The following is an 18,947-nucleotide window of genomic DNA, read 5'->3' as shown; positions in this document are numbered from 1 at the left end:
ATCTTATTCCCCAGCTCTCCCAGCCAAGGCACTTGGTCCCAACAGCCTGTCCCTGATTACATGCACTCCTAACCCCGTGAATTCCCCACCCCGGGCTGGCAGGTGCCTTGTCCCTGTCCACAGGGGCCATCCTTGGGCTTTCACTTGACGGAGTCTGCAGCCATGGGTGAAGCTAACTGGACAGGTAAGGGCAGAATCCCAGGCCGGACATCAGCTCTTCCCAACCCGACTGGGCCCAAGGGACCTGAGGCTTTGGGGTGGGGCCTGGACGTGGGCTGCGGCAAGCGCTAGCTGGACTGCCGCCAGTTAAATGATATCTGCCTCCCCTCCCCACTGGTTCACACCATGTGCCTCCACCCCCACCCCTCCCGTGCTGCTTCCTCCCTTGCCACCGATATAAATCAGCGTCCTGCTCCTGCTGGCTTTCATCCTTCTCCAGATTGGCAGCGATTGGACACCAGGCGGGAGCTCGCTCCATCCTAACCCCTGCCTGACTCTCACTGCAGATACTTCAGGTAGGTCCTACTTTATCCCCCCTTCCCGTGGGTGACCTCCCAGCCTTTTGGTGGCGGTTGCAGGGGGAGATTGAGACTAACACTTCATGAATGGCACTAATTAGCTGACACTGGACCCTGCCTGGCTGGCTCTGCAGTTTGGTCCTGCTCTGACGGGCTGGCTATGACCTGGGAGCATGTGACTGATGCCCAGGTGGCCCTGCCCATGGTCTCCATCTCAGGGACGGATGGATGAGAGCAGGTGTGGGGAGAGTGGACCCAGCCGCAGACCGAGAGAAAGGGACAGTGGCTGGATGGAGCGAGAGTGAAATGTGGGAGGGCAGGAGTGGAAGCTCCATCCCAACCCCTCCTGCTCTGGCTCAGGAAGCCCCCATCCCGAGATGGGGAACCCCTGCAAGCCGCCCTTTGGCACCTCTCCACCCAGGAGCTTGTGCCTCCTCCTGCTGCCGTCCTCCCACCCACAGGGACCTCACTCAGCATTGGGGCAGGGCAGCCCCAGCTCTCCAGAGGAGGAAACTGATGCACAGTGCTCATCTGGCCCATCAGCAGCAGAGCTGGGGATAGGACCCAGGAGTCCCGACCACACCCTCCCCCCACTCCTAATACCACTGCTCGCTCACTGTTAGTGGCTAGGTCTCTCTGTTCTCCATACCCTGGGTACCTCCTCACTGGGCCAACAGTCCCTGATTGGCAGGTGTCAAGGCTGCTTCCCCACTCTGAACTTTAGGGTACAAATGTGGGGGCCTGCATGAAACTTCTAAGCTTAACTACCAGCTTAGATCTGGTCCGCTGCCACCACTCCCAAAGTGCTAATTTCCTTCCCTGGGTAGCCTTGAGAGACTCTTCACCAATCCCCTGGTGAATACAGATCCAAACCCCTTGGATCTTAAAACAAGGAGAAATTAAGCATCCCCCTCCTTTCTCCCACCAACTCCTGGTGGATCAAGATCCAACCCCCTTGGATCTAAAAACAAGGAAAAATCAATCAGGTTCTTAAAAAGAAGGCTTTTAATTAAAGAAAAAGGTAAAAATCATCTCTGTAAAATCAGGATGGAAACTAACTTTACAGGGTAATCAAACTTAAAGAGCCCAGAGGAATCCCCTCTAGCCTTAGGTTCAAAGTTACAGCAAACAGAGATAAACACTCTAGCAAAAAGGTACATTTACAAGTTGAGAAAACAAAGATAAAACTAACACGCCTTGCCTGGCTGTTTACTTACAAGTTTGAAATATGAGAGACTTGTTCAGAAAGATTTGGAGAGCCTGGATGGATGTCTGGTCACTCTTAGTCCCAAGAGCGAACAACCACCAAAACAAAGAGCACAAACAAAAGCCTTCCCCCCACCAAGATTTGAAAGTATCATGTCCCCTTATTGGTCCTTTGGGTCAGGTGTCCGCCAGGTTACCTGAGCTTCTTAACCCTTTGCAGGTAAAAGGACTTTGGAGTCTCTGGCCAGGAGGGATTTTATAGTACTGTACACAGGGGGGCTGTTAACCTTCCCTTTATAGTTATGACAGCAGGTCTATGCTGCCCCGCAGTGGGAAGGAGGGAGTGGGTCATAGCCACTCTGTGCTGTCCAGCTGGGAGCTAGTTAGAGCAGCCCTGATACTGGACATCCTGGCACACATAGAGCAGATCTCAGATCAGGGCCCCACTGTGCCAGGGGCTGCACAGGGTGAGAGACAGTCCCTGCCCCAAAGAACTCATGGTTTAACTAAACAAAGGATGGCTCATCATTCTGTATGGTTGCCTGTGGGAGAGGCAGGCATGCTTTGAGCAGAGGGTTGGACTAGATGGCCTTCTGAGGTCCCATCCAACCCTGATATTCTATTATTCTAATATTTTATGAAGCCAGATCTCCTGGGTCCCACCCCAGTGCATCAGCCACAAAGCCCAGCTGCCCCCATCACGCTGTCTGGAATGGCTCATGAGTCTGTGAGTGCCAACCTCAGGGCAGGCTGTCAAACACAGGGCAGACACCCCAAATTGGTGGAGTGTCTATCATTAGATTTCACCAACCAACTTCCAAACGTAATCTCCTGGATCACTGTACCCATGTTCCCTCGGCGTCACAGACAGTCCCTCAAGATAGACTCTCCACTCTATGTTGCCACCCAGACAAACTGGACTTAGTGATAAATGGTCACTTACACCAAAAATCACAGGTTGCTCCCAGTTCCAAGAGACCGGTCACTTACCCCAGATGAATTGGTACCGTAGATCTTACACCACAGGTAATGCCCTGCAATAAACATTTATAAGGATTTATCAACTAGGAAAGAGAAATAAGAGAGTTATTTACAGGTTAAAGCAAAGCAGATGTAAGCAGAGTTTGAATGAGCTCTCCCCTGACATCTAGTGGTGAGCTGTGGAAAAAGACTTCAGAAGCTGATCTCGTTTGCATGGACACACCCACCCTGCCTTGGCGCTCAGCATGATGGGTTTGCTTCCCCAAATGATCACTTCTGGCTGGTGTTGGATCCTCAGTCTCCTTGTTATTGGGGCAGGAGTAATAAAGGGTTGTTATTCTTGTTGTGTGAACCAAGGGCAGCAGAACTGTACCTGGCATATCCTGATGGAGGGACTCACCCTCAAGTGAATGGTACTTGCTAGGCAAGGGACATGGGTTACAAAGCTCAATGAATTGGTAGAAGATGGGTTTTGGTATGTGTAATATGGTGTAGAAAAAGAGTTAATGTAGGGTTTGTTTGGACAGACTTGTTAGATATTGCACAGGGGAAATCACTGATATTTTGGTTTAAGTATTAGGTCTGTTTTGGGACAGTGACTTTATTATAGGAGTATTGTGCACTGAAAACATTGCTGAAATTATTGAGAGCTAAAAATTTTTGTTATGCTCAGGGCTGATCTACACTGGGGGGGGGTTGATGTAAAATATGCAATTTCAGCTGGAATAGTGTAGTTGAAGTTGACGTATCTTATTTAAACTTACCTCCTGTTTTCACGGTACGGGATCAACGGCTGCGACTCCCCTGTCAACTCTGTTACTGCCGCTCACCCTGGTGGAGTTCTGGAGTCGACGGGAGTGTGTTTGGGGATCGATATATCGCGTCTATATGAGACATGATATATTGATCCCTGATAGATCGATTACTACCTGCCGAATCGGCGGGTAGTCTGGATGTACCCTCAGACTCTGTGCTTGTGAGAGAGGAAGTATTGGCTTTTAGACATGCCCTGGGGGCAGTGTATAATTGTCCCAGGTCACTGAGTGGGGGCTCGAGGTGGTTTTCTGTTGTATTGTTGAAAACGAACCCCTAGATACTGACCCCAGCCCTTGTTGCTGCTGGCTCCGCCTGGCAGAAGGGTTACACAAACATGTACACACCAATGAGTTACCATTAAATCCTAAGAGTGACAGAGTTGTCAAGTCATTTCAAAGGGTCTTTCAGGGCAGATCCAGGAGGCAGCCCAGGGGATCTCTGGCTTCAGAGTTCAAACAGCCAAAAAAAAAGATGGAAAATGTTCCTGTGGCTTAATTTCCTCCATTCAGCTTCCAAGCCCACATGACCAGCTTCCTGGCACATAGCATTTCCCAGGTCTGACAGGGCCATTAACTAATCGTTTGTATTGCGAGGTTCCGTGTTTCCGCATCTGGAGAGGCGGGGGGAGGTGTGAGGACAATTCCCAGGTCTGAGTTCACAGGCTCGGACCAAACATTTTCAAAGCTATTAAGTAAAACTTACATCTTTCCCTATAGCATGGAGTGCCGCCATGGCAAGTGAGATGAATGTAGGCAGCGACTCACAAGCATTTCACAGAGTCTAAACACTAAATATATTCTTGTAAAACTAATCCCTGTTTTGAGCAAAACTACCATAGAGGTGTGACCTGATCTGGGCTCCAGCTGCGAGGTTGTCAGTTCTTAGTTAACCCCTGCAGCAAGAGCTGGCATCTGGCCTGCCAGGGTCACACCCGCTGGCATTTCTATGTGACGACTGGTGTCTGTGGCAGTGGAGTGGAGGGGCTGTTCTTGGCGTGGGGTGAGGAGGGGACAGACACCCCATGAGGCTGCAGGCTCTGGGCCCCCATGGTCTCATGGATCCATAGATTGGAAAGGCAAAAGGGGGTGCTGTAATCATTCAGTTCGACACCCTCTCCCCACACCCTGGTGACACAGCCTAGGATCTTCCCACACATCAGGCCCAGAACTCCATGGCAAATAACCCACCCTCTCCCCAGGATCCGGGAGTTCTTCCCCCTAACAGACCCCTCTTCCCCTCCCCATTGTCCTAAGCCCTGTTGCTTCCAGGCAGCTCATCAGGGGCAGCCTGCCAAGGCTCGACTCATGAGGCACATTCTGGTCCGACCAAGGGACGGGGAATCTTAGCTGATAGCAGAAGCAATGGGGCGAGGCCACGACCAGCACAGATTAGTCTGCCTCACCCAGGGCCGGCTCCAGGCACCAGCAAAACAAGCAGGTGCTTGGGGCAGCACATTGCTAGGGGCGGCATTCTGGCGCCGGCCATCAAAGGCGCCGACTCCAGGGCATGGAGAAAAAGTGCCCCCGCCGCCCCAGCTCACCGCCCCAGCTCACCTCCGCTCTGCCTCCACTTGCTCCCCTGAGCACACTGCCACCGCTCCACTTCTCCCCCCTCCCTCCCAGGCTTGCCGTGCGCGAAACAGCTGTTTTGCGCAGCAAGGCTAGGACGGAGGAGAAGCCGGGCGGCGGGGCGCTCAGGGGAGGTGGCGGAGGTGAGCTGGAGCGGGGAGTGGTTCCTCTATCCCCCGTTACTTCCTGCGCCCCCCCACCCTAGCTCACCTCCGCTCCGCCTGCTCCCCTGAACGCGCCGCCGCTCCACTTCTCCCCCCTCCCTCCCAGGCTTGCCGCACACGAAACCGCTATTTCGCGCAGCAAGGCTGGGAGGGAGGGAGGAAGGAGAAGCCGAGCGGCGGGCGCTCGGGAGAGGTGGCGGTGGTGGAGCAGAGGTAAGCTGGAGCGGGGAGCGGTTCCTCTACCACCCCCGTTACTTCCTGTGCCCCCCCCACCCTAGCTAACCTCCGCTCTGCCTGCTCCCCTGAATGCGCCGCTGCTCCGCTTCTTCCCCTCCCTCACCTGAGAGCTAGAGAGCTCCAGTGGGGTCTCCCCCACTGCTGGGATACAAGGCCTCTGAGGGGCTCAGATTAGACAGATCTGTCACTGCCTTGGGGAGAAATACCTCGATGTGCTGCCTGGCAGGCGGGCATGAATCTGTCTGAGCGTGGAAGGAGGCACTGAGGAAAATTTGAGTCTCCAAACTAGGCTCAGCACACAGTGAGGTCCAGGGTTCCATATGTCCAGTGGCAGGGAGTTCCACAGGACCCATTCACAGTGCCGTCGTCCTACGGGAGCATGGCCCATATGTGTGGGCATGTCTCTGGGATCCCCAGGGGGACGTATCCCGTGGAGGCTAGGGTGATGCATTTGCAGGGATCTGTTTGGCTGTACAGTCAGGCAACTGTGATGCAGCTGGAATCTTTTCACATCGGCTCCCAGCCAAAATAAGCTAGGCTGCAATGGCTGGATCCCTCCAGACAGGTCCATGTCCCTAGGACGGAGTGACCTCTGCTGGCCAGGGAGTGTTTTGAGACAACATGGCTATTTGAGTAACATAACGAGAGGGTTGTGGGGTGACAATGGGGCCCAGTGAATCAGGATTCAGGGACCCATCTCTGCCACCAAATCAGTGGGTGATCTCGAGTAAGTCGTTTCCCACCTCTCTGTGCCTTAGTTTCCCCTCTCAAACTGTCTCTCTATGGGTTGTTGTTTAGATTGAGAGTTTTTAAGGGCAAGGACTGTCCCTCTGCACAGTGCCTGGTTCACTGGGGTGCAGATCTCAGCTGGGGTGCTAGCACAATGCCACTGACAAGTTAAACATTCATTCCTAATCCTAACTGCCACCCTGTAGGTGCCCCAAAGGGGCTGACAAACCGGCTAATCCCACAGACATCAGAGCGAAAAGGGTGGCACTGTTGGATGGAAACCCCTATGGTGCCAAAGCTACACAGGATCCATGACAGGAGCAGCTGGCTGCATCGAAGCAGCTGGGAATAGGACCCAGGAGTCCTGATCTTCCCCACCCCCAACACCTCCCTTCTCAGGACATGTGCCAGCCTCTCCCTGACAGTGAGTTGGGGAAAATTCCCACGGAGACAAGGGTGTGATCACTATTCCTAGCACTTGGAGAGCCTGCGATAGACAGGCCCTCCTGCAAAGAGCTGTCAAGGTATATAGACTCAGAGTGAGGAAGGGAAACTAAGGCACCAGGGGGAAGTTATTTGCTTAAGGTGGCCCAGGCCAGTGGTAGAACTAGGTCTCCACCTGGTTCTCTAGCCACTGGACAACGCTTCCCCTGCAGGAGATGAAGCTGGCAGTGCCCATGTCCTAGGGGCAATGGTTGGGAGAGAAGACCTGTCCTGATTCCTTCCATGTCCCTTCCATTCGCAGGTTGGCCCGCCTGGCGCTGCCCCCACTGAGACTGCTGGGAGCGGTGGATGGAGCCGGTTAACACCTCGCACGCCAACCAGACGGAACCCTTTATTCCAGCATCATGGCGAGCAGCCTTCCTAATCGGCACGCTGGGCATCGGGCTGCCCGCCAATGCCTTCATCATCTGGCTAACAGGGTGGCGGCTGCGGCGCCGGGGCCTCTCCGTCTTCATCCTAAGCCTGGCCACCTCTGACTTCCTCTTCCTCTCCACCTCAGTCATGCAGATCATGGAGACCCTGCTGGACGACAACTGGGTGCTGGGCACCCCCATGTGCCGCCTGCGCCACGTCCTCTACGACTTGAGCTACCACTGCAGCCTCTTCCTGCTGGCCGCCCTCAGCGTGGACCGCTGCCTGCTGGTGCTGCTGCCCCTCTGGTACCGCTGCCACCGCCCCCTGTGGCTCTCCAGCTACATCTGCCTGGGCGCCTGGCTGGTGGCCGCCCTGCTCAGCATCAAAGGCTTCATCTTTGCCAACGTCGTCCGGGAACCAGACGGGGTGCTCGTCTGCTCTAACAACCGGGGCAAATATGAGTGGCCCCTGCGCCTGCTGGAGGTGCTGCTGGAGGGACTCTTCCCCTTCATCGTCATGGTGACCACCCATGCCGCCACCTTGTCCCGCACCTTCCGGCGCCACACCCGGCCCCCCAGCCAGTTCTACCGCATCGTGGCCGCCACCCTGTCAGCCTATGTGCTGCTCAACCTCCCCTTCCAGATCATCCAGCTGCTCTTTCTGGTCTCCTGGCAGCACAAGGAGTTCAACTATCGCATCTTCCCCTTCATGGTCTACTTTGGCTACCTGATCAACCTCAACAGCAGCATCAACCCTCTCATCTACATCTTCTTCGGCTCCAACATCTGCACGGGCTGCGGTCGCCACACGACCTCCTCCCTTGCCACAGCCCTCACCGAGGAGCAAGGGAAAAGCCCTGGGGACACGCCCAGCACGTCCTTCTCAGCCTAGCCCTGCCAGCAAGACCCTGCTCTCCTCTCCCTTCGTGGCCCAGCCCCTGCTCTGGCCCAGCTCCAGTCACCAGTCGAATGGCCACTGGCTCCCCTGACTGGGCCTGGCCACAAGGAGGCGGGTCTGTGCACGATTGTAGGTTCACTAGTGCTAAGCCTTGTGTAAATGGGTGCAAGGTGGGGCTTGGTCAGGCATAACCAGATCCAGGAAGCTACCAGGAGAAGTTACACCAGTGCCAAGGCCCAGTTTGCCCCATTTCCTCAGCCTAGGCAAGCTCCAGCGGGGACAGATCCTCAGCAGATGCAAACCAGGCCTAGCTCCATGCAGGTCAATGGCCCGGGAACACCAGGCCCTAGGCAAGGCAATGTAAACACTGACGTGGCTGCAGCTGCCAACCCACAGGTGCCAGGAGACACTGCGATGAAGGGGACTCTGCCCCTTTGGGCCTATTTGTGCTTGGCAATCTTGCCTTTAGGTGTGGCTCCAAGGTCACTGTGTTTTAATACCGTGGCTGTTCTGCACACTACAGCCAGATTCCCAGCGCTGAGGATACAGGTGCCCCCCTAACTCTGTCCCCCTGAGCCCCTGCAGCCTGACTGTTCTGGCCTGCAGAAAGCAGGCCCAGTCTCCTCTTAGCACACATGACTATGACACAGAAGCTGCAGCCCAAGTGTATGTTGTGGGGGGGCTGCATCAGAACCACACACCCGAAGGGTCAGAATTAAGGCCATGGGACTGTCCTGGGGATCTTCACCTTCCCACACCCACCAGGGGTGGGTACTACTCCCCCCTACCACACAATGGGGGCAGGCCAGCCCAAAGAGGGCCACACCCCACAGCTTTAATTCTGACCCCTTGGGCATGTGGTTCTTTAATTCTGACCTTCCACGCACACACACAGAGCTCCCCCCCAGTTTCCCCCAGCAGTGTGTGGGCCTGGCTGCCTGCCAGCACTTCCTGCTAGGGACTCAGAGCCATCTTTGCCCCCACCAGGCGGGTGGGGTAAGAGAGGTGCCCTGGATATGCGCTGAGCTCATGTCAGCCCAGGGGCTCCCAGGTGAGTGACCGCAGGTAGGGGCATGGGGGATCAAGGGGAGAAGGGGTCCCCCAGCCCCGCACCCCCAGCCCCGCTCTGCCGGCCCCGGCCGAGCACCCCCAGCCCCGCTCTGCCGGCCCCGGCCGAGCACCCCCAGCCCCGCACTGCTGGCCCCGGCCCCGGCTCCCGGCCCCCAGCCAAGCACCGCCAGCCCCTCCCTCCCTATTTTCCTGGACATGTCCGGCTTTTTGGGATTTCCTCCCAGACGGGGATTTGAGGCCCAAAAAGTTGGACATGTCTGGAAAAATCTGGACGTATGGTAACCCTAGCCTTGGTATTCACCCCTTCTTGTCAACTGTTGAGAATAGGCCACTTCCACCTTAATTGAATTGGCTCGTTAACATTGACCCCCCACTTGGTAAGGCAACTCCCATCTTTTCATGTGCTATAATAAATATTCTGCTTACTGTATTTTTCACTCCATGCATCTGATGCAGTGGGTTTTAGCCCACAAAAGCTTATGCCCAAATAAATTTGTTAGTCTCTAAGGTGCCACAAGGACTCTTCGCTGTTTTTGCTGAGACAGACTAACACGGCTGCCCCTCTGAAACCTGCCCCATGCTCTGTTAGCACAGGTGGAGCAGGCCCAGCAAGCTGTAGCTAAGGCCCAGGCACCCCAGCAAGAGCAGAGCACCATGCAGAACGGGTCTGAGTCACAACAGCTCCCCGCAGTCCGATTCCACTCCCCTCCTTGGGGCCGCATTCTGCCCCCTGCATCCCACAGGCCACCAGTCGCCTCATACAGTCACAGTTGCTGCAGTTTTACGGCCCCATCTCAGGGCTCCTTTTACCCAGCGGTGCCAGGCTAGGGTGGGCACCCCATCTGTGTGTGTCCTCCTGGGCTGCAAGGAGACTGGGATCGTCCATTGCATTTGCTGTGCTGTCATGTCCAGCACCAGTGGATTTGTGGCTTGGAGTGACCAGTACAGATGCTGCTTGGCCACCTGCTGCACCCCATATGCTAGCAAGGTTTTGCTCTGCAATAAGGCTGCTGTGCCAGTCCGGGTAGCGTTAAAGCTACTGTCACCCCCAGGGAGGTGGGATCACACACCAGTCGTGAGAGGGACATCCTGTGTCTGACAGCCCACAGCAGGTCTGCCCCCTGTTGGCCCAGGCTCCACGATGGGTGCTGAGACAGACCTGTGGCCGTACGTCCCGCGCACTCAGCACCCTTCCCCGTCTTACGCATGTGTTCGTGTGATGTCGCTTGTCCTCTTTTTGGTTTTATTAAATGTGTTCCTGGAGAGCGTGTCCTGTGCTTCTTTGAGGACCTCCGCAAAGGGGTGTGGTGAGCCGTGTATCTGGATTGGAGCCAGTGTCCCCTGGAGGGGAAAAGCCCCGGGTCCCATTCCCTGGTTCCCGGAGCCAACCAGTCCCCATTACACACTCCCGCCCTGGTTTGACAGAGGGAGCCCAGAAGGGGATGCTCCATCTCCTCAGTCCCTGGGGTGTGGGGGGGTTCACAGCAGTCAGGCCCAGCCCCCCATAGGTATCTGAGATGACAGGATCCATCCTCACCTCCCTGTGGCTCCCCTGAACTGGCCCATCCCCCCCATGTGTCCCAATCCTGAACCATCCCCCCCATACTGGCCCATCCCCCTCCCACTGTCCTGACCCATCCCCCCCATGTTGGCCCATCCCCATTCCTGCCCCCCCGCTGCCCCATCCCCTCCTCCAGCTGACTGCCACCACACACACCCCCCCCCCTGCTCGGGGCGGGGCGGGCCGATCTCGGCGCAGCCAATCCCAGACCCGGCCCACGCAGGTGGAGGGGGCGGCCTCCCCCGCTACTTCCTGCCTGGCGCCTCCATCCACCAGACAGCGGCCCCGACCGCCAGCCGCAGCACAGCCGGTGAGTGCGGCCCCCAGGTGAAGGGGGCCGTCGGGGTTTGGGGGGTCCTTACTCCTGCTCCGGGGCGGGGTCGCCGAGCGTTCTGGGGTGGCCCTAGCCCCCGGGGGGTGTACAGGGAAGTCGGAAATGAAATCCTGCGGGTAAATGGTGAAATCGGGGAGGTGCGCATGTTACAATGTGCTTCTCCCCTCCCCCCCCTTCAGTTTTGGTCCCTCTGGCCAAGCAGAGTTCATGGTATTTTGCCCTCCCGTCTCCAGGGTGTGCCCCCCGCGGCTGTGGCAGGGGCAGAGGTTTGCCTGGCAAGCTATTAACAAACTTCAACAGAACTTTATTTACAGTGAAAATCTCTTTACCAAGCTGTAGCTGCACACTCTGTAACTCATTTTTCCTCAACTCCTCCCCCCTCCCTCCTGTTTCCTGGCTTTTCAGACTCCCAACAGCCAGTGCTCCCAGTTCTAATAATCACATGCAGCATCTAAACACCACATTCCCTCCTCTCTTAAGAAACTTTCCAAATTAAAATAAACGTTGTTCTAACCACAGGAACAAATATGAAACAAGACACTACACTGTTGGCAGGAATATTACACTTGTAACCCTTCTGCCCATCTAAGTTGGCAGCAACAAGGGCCGGGTTCTGTATCTAGGGGTTCCGTTTCAATAACACAATGCAAAACCGGCTCGAGCCCCCACCCAGTGACCTGGGACAATTACATACCACCCCCTGGGCACCTCTAAGAGGCAATACTTCCCCTCTCGCAAGCACGGAGTCTGAGTGTAACAGAAAATGTTTAATAACATGAGGTAAACAACATCAGCATTAAATTGGAAAAACACCACAACTAGAGTTCTTAGACCAAACCATGAGCGAAGACCCACCCCAGCAAATTGGGCCGTGTCCTCTCCCGTTGGTTCTTGAAACCAGCGACCCAAGAATCACCAAAGTCCCAAAAGTCCACCAATCCCAAAGTCTCTTGGGTCCAGCAACCCAAGAATCACAAAAGTCCCAAAAGTCCGACAACCCCCCAAAGTCTCTGTCCATGATCAGTGCAGCCCCAGAGTTCAAAAAGGGGGAGGGGTGAGCAGGGTGTTAAGGGGCACCTTACGTGATCCGAGGCCAACCGGCTGCTTCTCCGTGGGGTTCCACCGCAGCCTTCACCACGAACTGTTCCACTCCACCCGCAGTCCCACTCCTGCCATCCCACAAACTGCTCTGGCAGCTGCTCCGCTCCGCTCACCGACCTGTGAACCACGCCGCTCCGCTCACCAACCTGTGAGCCACTCCGCTCTGCTAAGTTAGCTTAGCAATATCAGGCTCCCCCACTAGTTAACACAGCCTCGGTGATCTCAACTCTTAAATAGCTTTAGCTCTTTTGTGATTTCAGCTAGTAGTAGGGGAGCCCCAGTGCTGGTGCACTATTGGCCCAAAGTGAACTCAACTCAGCAGTCTGTAACTAGACTCCTAAGGGAATCAAAGTTAGCTCTGACATTCAACAGTGAAGAGAGGAGGTAGTGCAATTGGTATTTCAACCCCCTCAGGGAGGGGGGCCATACCATCAGGTACAAATATCTGTCCCCATCTGCTCTCAATTCATTGGGTTTTGTAACCCATGCCCCTTGACAAGCAAATGCTACTTAGGTAATGGTGAATGACTCACTCAGTCCTTCTGTCATACAACAGTTCCACTGGCCTTGATTCACAGAATCAGGGTAACAAAACTTTATTCTTCCTGCCCCAATAACAGATAAACTGGGGATCCCACACCAGCCAAAGTAACCACTTTGAGTTGCTGTGGTTTCATGCCAGGCGAGTGGGTGAGCCTATGCAAACAAGATCAGCCCCTGGAGTTCTTTTCCACACTCGCCCTAATTCACCACCAGATGTCAGGGTAGAGCTCATCCTGACTCTGCTTACATACAGTTTAGAGCATAGCAATTTTAAAGCTCTGCATGTTCAGACCAACTGAGCTGAAAATTGTGATCTTGTATTCAAAACTATTAAGATGTGGGCTGAAATAAAATCAGCATGAATTGCTCAACAATATCAATGGAATCAGCATTGTGCTGCTATATATTGTAAAACATTACAGTGATATCTTGCAAGTATTACATACCACTTGGGCAAGGCGGCGTGCTAACTAAGCATAACATTTTCCTGTTTCAACATTCTTAACTTGTATCCCTCCTAGAAGTTGTTTTTTTCCAATCACTGAATGCTGCTAAGTTACGGGTTTTAACAGGTTTTTTTTCTTTTAAACCACAGTACTGAATGTTATTCTAAAATTGTTTTCCAAATATTCTTAAACTCCCAGTTTATCCCCTGCTGATGTTCATTGTGAAAAGTATTGCAGGTCTAATAATAATAATATTTGGCACTTTTGTAATTCACTGTCCAACATGTGTTTTGTGCCCTTCTCTGGTGGATTTTTAGAGGATAACTACCAGCTAAGGGAGTTATATCTTAAAAGCATGAGCTTCTACTACTTGAGTTCAAGTCTGGATGGCTCGGGTTCAATCTTTGTTGACTAGCTATGATGGAGGTTGCTACACTTATAATCCCTTTAATCAGAAGTTCTGAATATGCTTTGTTGTAGGTAGAACTAGCCTATAGTTAAGCAACCGAAAATTTAGAATGGGAAGTGTTGAAATGTTGGGAAGCCTTATAATTTTGCCAATCTGGAACGAACATCCCATCTGAGGGATGGGGGCGGGGAGAGAGGAGAGTGAGACAGGACCAGGAAACTGGGACAAGGAATCCAGTGGGGGGCAGCTGAAATCAGATGAGGAGCTGGGGCGGGTTAGACAGCAATAGGATAGACATAGACTGGAGGGGATGGGGAAGAAGGGTCTTTGACTACTCGAGACCACTCCATTCTCCGAACATTTGATTCGCGGGAAGCAGGGGAGGGGGAGGAGCAGGGGGTGGAGCGTTCAGGGGAGGGGGAGGTGTTGGGGCAGGGACTTTGGGGAAGGGGCGGGGTTGGGGCGGGGCCAGGGCCCCTTGAAGTGTCCTCTTTTTCCAGGACTGCAATGTGGTAACCCTAAATGAACAACAGTGGCCAGAGCGAACAGTGAGCAGCTGAAGGAACGAGCACGGTCCCTTCTTGCCCCCAACCTGGCAGGTGAACTCATGTGAAAGCAACTCTGAACTCTGAGTCTCCATTGACCAAGGACAACACCGGTGAGTGTTAATGAGGCTGTTAAGAATGCTGGAGACACAACACAGTTCATGTGAACAAACATGGCTGTAAAAAGAAGAACAGGAGGACTTGTGGCACCTTAGAGACTAACAAATTTATTAGAGCATAAGCTTTCGTGGACTACAGCCCACTTCTTCGGATGCATATAGAATGGAACATATATTGAGGAGATATATATACACACATACAGAGAGCATAAACAGGTGGGAGTTGTCTTACCACCTCTGAGAGGCCAATTAATTAAGAGAAAAAAAATTTTGAAGTGATAATCAAGCTAGCCTAGTACAGACAGACAGTTAGATAACAAGTGTGAGAATACTAACAAGGGGAGACAGATTCAATGTCTGTAATGGCTCAGCCATTCCCAGTCCTTATTCAAACCGGAGTTGATTGTGTCTAGTTTGCATATCAATTCTAGCTCAGCAGTTTCTCGTTGGAGTCTGTTTTTGAAGTTTTTCTGTTGTAATATAGCCACCCGCAGGTCTGTCACTGAATGACCAGACAGGTTAAAGTGTTCTCCCACTGGTTTTTGAGTATTTAACTATCTAAACTGCTACATGCCACAAGCAGCCACAACAGCAGTTCCCTTAACCCACCCAGCAATATTGTTAATCTTTCCAGCTATACTCTTAGCCCAGCAGAAGAGTCTGTCCTATCTCGGGGCCTCTCCTTTTGTCCCTCCAGACCCATGAATATGATACAGTTCTGCGGTGACCTAGAATCCTACTTTCGACGTCTCCGACTCAAAGAATATTTCCAACATACCTCTGAACAGCATACTAACCCACAGAATCCTCCCTACCAGCACTACAAAAAAAAGGATTCTGCGTGGACTCCTCCGGACGGTCGAAACAACAGACTGGATTTCTACATAGAGTGCTTCCGTCGACGTGCAAAGGCTGAAATTGTGGAAAAGCAACATCACTTGCCACATAACCTCAGCCATGCAGAACACAACGCCATCTACAGCCTCAGAAACAACCCTGACATCATAATCAAAAAGGCTGACAAAGGAGGTGCTGTCGTCATCATGAATAAATTGGAATATGACCAAGAGGCTGCTAGACAGCTCTCTAACACCACATTCTACAGGCCATTATCCTCTGATCCCACTGAGGATTACCTAAAGAAACTACACCATCTGCTAAAAAAACTCCCTGACAAAGCACAGGAACAAATCCGTACAGACACATGCCTAGAACCCCGACCAGGGGTATTCTATTTGCTACCCAAGATCCATAAACCTGGATATCCTGGACGCCCCATCATCTCAGGCATTGGCACCCTAACATCAGGCTTGTCTGGTTATGTAGACTCTCTCCTCAGACCCTACGCTACCAGCACTCCCAGCTATCTTCGAGACACCACTGACTTCCTGAGGAAACTACAATCCATCGGTGATCTTCCAGAAAACACCATCCTGGCCACTATGGACGTAGAAGCCCTCTACACCAATATTCCACACAAAGATGGACTACAAGCTATCAGGAACAGTATCCCTGATAATGTCACAGCTAACCTGGTGGCTGAACTTTGTGATTTTGTCCTCACCCACAACTATTTCACATTTGGGGACAATATATACCTTCAAGTCAGCGGCACTGCTATGGGTACCCGCATGGCCCCACAATATGCCAACATTTTTATGGCTGACTTAGAACAACGCTTCCTTAGCTCTCGTCCCCTAACGCCCCTAATCTACTTGCGCTACATTGATGACATCTTCATCATCTGGACCCATGGAAAAGAAGCCCTTGAGGAATTTCACCATGATTTCAATAATTTCCATCCCACCATCAACCTCAGCCTAGATCAATCCACACAAGCGGTCCATTTCCTGGACACTACTGTGCTAATAAGCGATGGTCACATCAATACCACCCTATACCGGAAACCTACTGACCGCTACACTTACCTACATGCCTCCAGCTTCCATCCAGGACACACCACACGATCCATTGTCTACAGCCAAGCTCTAAGATATAACCGCATTTGCTCCAATCCCTCGGATAGAGACAAGCACCTACAAGATCTCTATCAAGCATTCTTAAAACTACAATACCCACCTGCTGAAGTGAAAAAACAGATTGACAGAGCCAGACGAGTACCCAGAAGTCACCTCCTACAAGACAGGCCCAACAAAGAAAATAACAGAACACCACTAGCTGTCACCTTCAGCCCCCAACTAAAACCTCTCCAGCGCATCATCAGAGATCTACAACCTATCCTGAAAGATGATCCTTTACTCTCACAGATCTTGGGAGACAGACCTGTCCTCGCTTACAGACAACCCCCCAACCTAAAGCAAATACTCACCAGCAACCACACATCACTGAACAAAACCACTAACCCAGGAACCTATCCTTGTAACAAACCCCGATGTCAACTCTGTCCACATATCTATTCCAGTGACATCATCATAGGACCTAATCACATCAGCCATACCATCAGGGGCTCGTTCACCTGCACATCTACCAATGTGATATATGCCATCATGTGCCAGCAATGCCCCTCTGCCATGTACATTGGCCAAACCGGACAGTCTCTACGCAAAAGAATTAATGGACACAAATCTGACATCAGGAATCAAAATACTCAAAAACCAGTGGGAGAACACTTTAACCTGTCTGGTCATTCAGTGACAGACCTGCGGGTGGCTATATTACAACAGAAAAACTTCAAAAACAGACTCCAACGAGAAACTGCTGAGCTAGAATTGATATGCAAACTAGACACAATCAACTCCGGTTTGAATAAGGACTGGGAATGGCTGAGCCATTACAGACATTGAATCTGTCTCCCCTTGTTAGTATTCTCACACTTGTTATCTAACTGTCTGTCTGTACTAGGCTAGCTTGATTATCACTTCAAAAATTTTTTTTCTCTTAATTAATTGGCCTCTCAGAGGTGGTAAGACAACTCCCACCTGTTTATGCTCTCTGTATGTGTGTATATATATCTCCTCAATATATGTTCCATTCTATATGCATCCGAAGAAGTGGGCTGTAGTCCACGAAAGCTTATGCTCTAATAAATTTGTTAGTCTCTAAGGTGCCACAAGTCCTCCTGTTCTTCTTTTTGCGGATACAGACTAACACGGCTGCTACTCTGAAACATGGCTGTGGCATCATACTTTCTATTTAAGCAAGAGATACCACACACACTACAAACTGGGGGCCAATGTTAAGTGCATTGTCGCTTGTTCATCCTGAAGTTGAACACTGGTTCTGAACAAGGCCAGCAAATGCTCACTATCTTTCTGCAAGAAACTCAACTGACTGGCTAGAATCATGTGGTGCAACAGTGAAAGACTCAACAGTTGAAAAAGTGAAGAACTTTCTCACTACATTCAAAAAATGTGCATACATGGCTGATGAATGCACCAATGCAAATGGGTGTCAAGTATTAAGTCATTGTGTACATTATCATGATATCAGTGGTAGGCCAGTACATGCATTTCTAGATGTTCAAGTTATAAAAGACACATCGACTGCATCTCTGACAACCCACATCTTAGACAAGTTAAATGCTTGTCAATTAGACCCCAAACAGATGGCTGCTTGTGCATTTGATGGAGCTGCAAACTTCTCTGGAAGACATGGTGGAGTACAAGCTTTGCTCAGAGAAAAGTGTAACCCTGATCTCTCCTATACACACTGCAAAGGCCATTGACTCCAACTAGCGCTAGTACGAGCTGCAGACTCTTCAAAAGACATTAAAAAAGCTATAAATTTAATGTCTTCATTATATTTTTTTCAGCAACAGTCCAAAAAGACTGTTATATTATCTTGGAAAATATAGAAGATATACTGGGACTGACGTTCAAATTAGTCCAACCTGGGAAAACCCTCTGGCTTTCTCATGAGCGATCCTTGGCTGTTGTCTTAAAATTACTCCAGCCGTTATTACTGGCTTTGGAAAGTATCTACTAAGATGGGACGGAGCTAAGTAGTGAGGCTGGTGGATTGTTTTTGCTACTACATTCAGAGAAGGGAGGGATAGCTCAGTGCTTTGAGCATTGGCCTGCTAAACCCAAGGTTGTGAGTTCAATCTTTGAGGGGGCCATCTGGGGCAAAAATCTGTCTGGGGATTGGCCCTGCTTTGAACAGGGGGTTGGACTAGATCAGGAGTCGGCAACCTACGGCACGCATGTCAAATATGGCACGCGAGCCGATTCTGAATGGCACGCTGCCTACCGGTGAGAGGAGGAGGGGCGGAGGGGCCGGAAAGTGCCATGCTGGGGGAACAAGCAGGGGAGGAGGGAAGCTTGGCTGCGGCAGGACCAACCTTCTGCCTCCCGCTCCAGCAGGGGAGAGCGGTGTGGGGGTCCCACCACCGCTCAGCCTCCCCTGCCCACCGCTCAGCCTCCCCCGCCCACCGCTCTCCCCTGTGGGGGCAGTAGGCAGAAGCTTGGTCCTGTCGCAGCCAAGTTTCCCTCCTCCCCTGCTTTTTCCCACAGCTTGGTGCATTCCGGCCCCTCTGTCCCTCCTCCTCCCTCTCCCTGCTGGGATGGCCCTTGTGAGGGGGAGGGGGAAGAGCGGCAGGCTGCACACAGCTCCATAGAGCAGGCAGAGAGAGGTAGGGACAGGCCTGGGGTTAAGGGGTGGAACAGGGCATATCCCTCCCAGCCCCCTGCCATGAGCACCCCCATGAGCCGAGCACCCCAGCCTTCTGCCCTGCACCCTCCACACACCCAGCCTTCTGCCCTGACCTCCCCACACACACTCAGCCTTCTGCCCTGCACCCCCATACCCCCAGCCTTCTATCCTGCACTCCCCCACAACCCCCAGCCCTCTGCCCTGACCTCGAGTCGCCCCGCTCAGCCCACTGC

General features: G+C 52.5%; 1 protein-coding gene across 1 annotated transcript; it reads left to right on the top strand.

The window, feature by feature from the left end:
• Positions 1–261: 261 nt before the first annotated feature.
• LOC101934446 (probable G-protein coupled receptor 152) lies at positions 262–10,302 on the top strand. The gene is made up of 2 exons (XM_008178509.4): positions 262–515; positions 6,965–10,302. The coding sequence occupies exon 2, from the start codon at positions 7,012–7,014 to the stop codon at positions 7,966–7,968; it is 957 nt and encodes a 318-aa protein (XP_008176731.2). The 5' UTR covers positions 262–515; positions 6,965–7,011; the 3' UTR covers positions 7,969–10,302.
• Positions 10,303–18,947: the final 8,645 nt, after the last annotated feature.

This window comes from Chrysemys picta, chromosome 4, assembly GCF_011386835.1.
Source record: "Chrysemys picta bellii isolate R12L10 chromosome 4, ASM1138683v2, whole genome shotgun sequence".
Classification (NCBI taxonomy): domain Eukaryota; kingdom Metazoa; phylum Chordata; order Testudines; family Emydidae; genus Chrysemys; species Chrysemys picta.
This window is presented reverse-complemented; position numbering and strand designations above follow the sequence as displayed.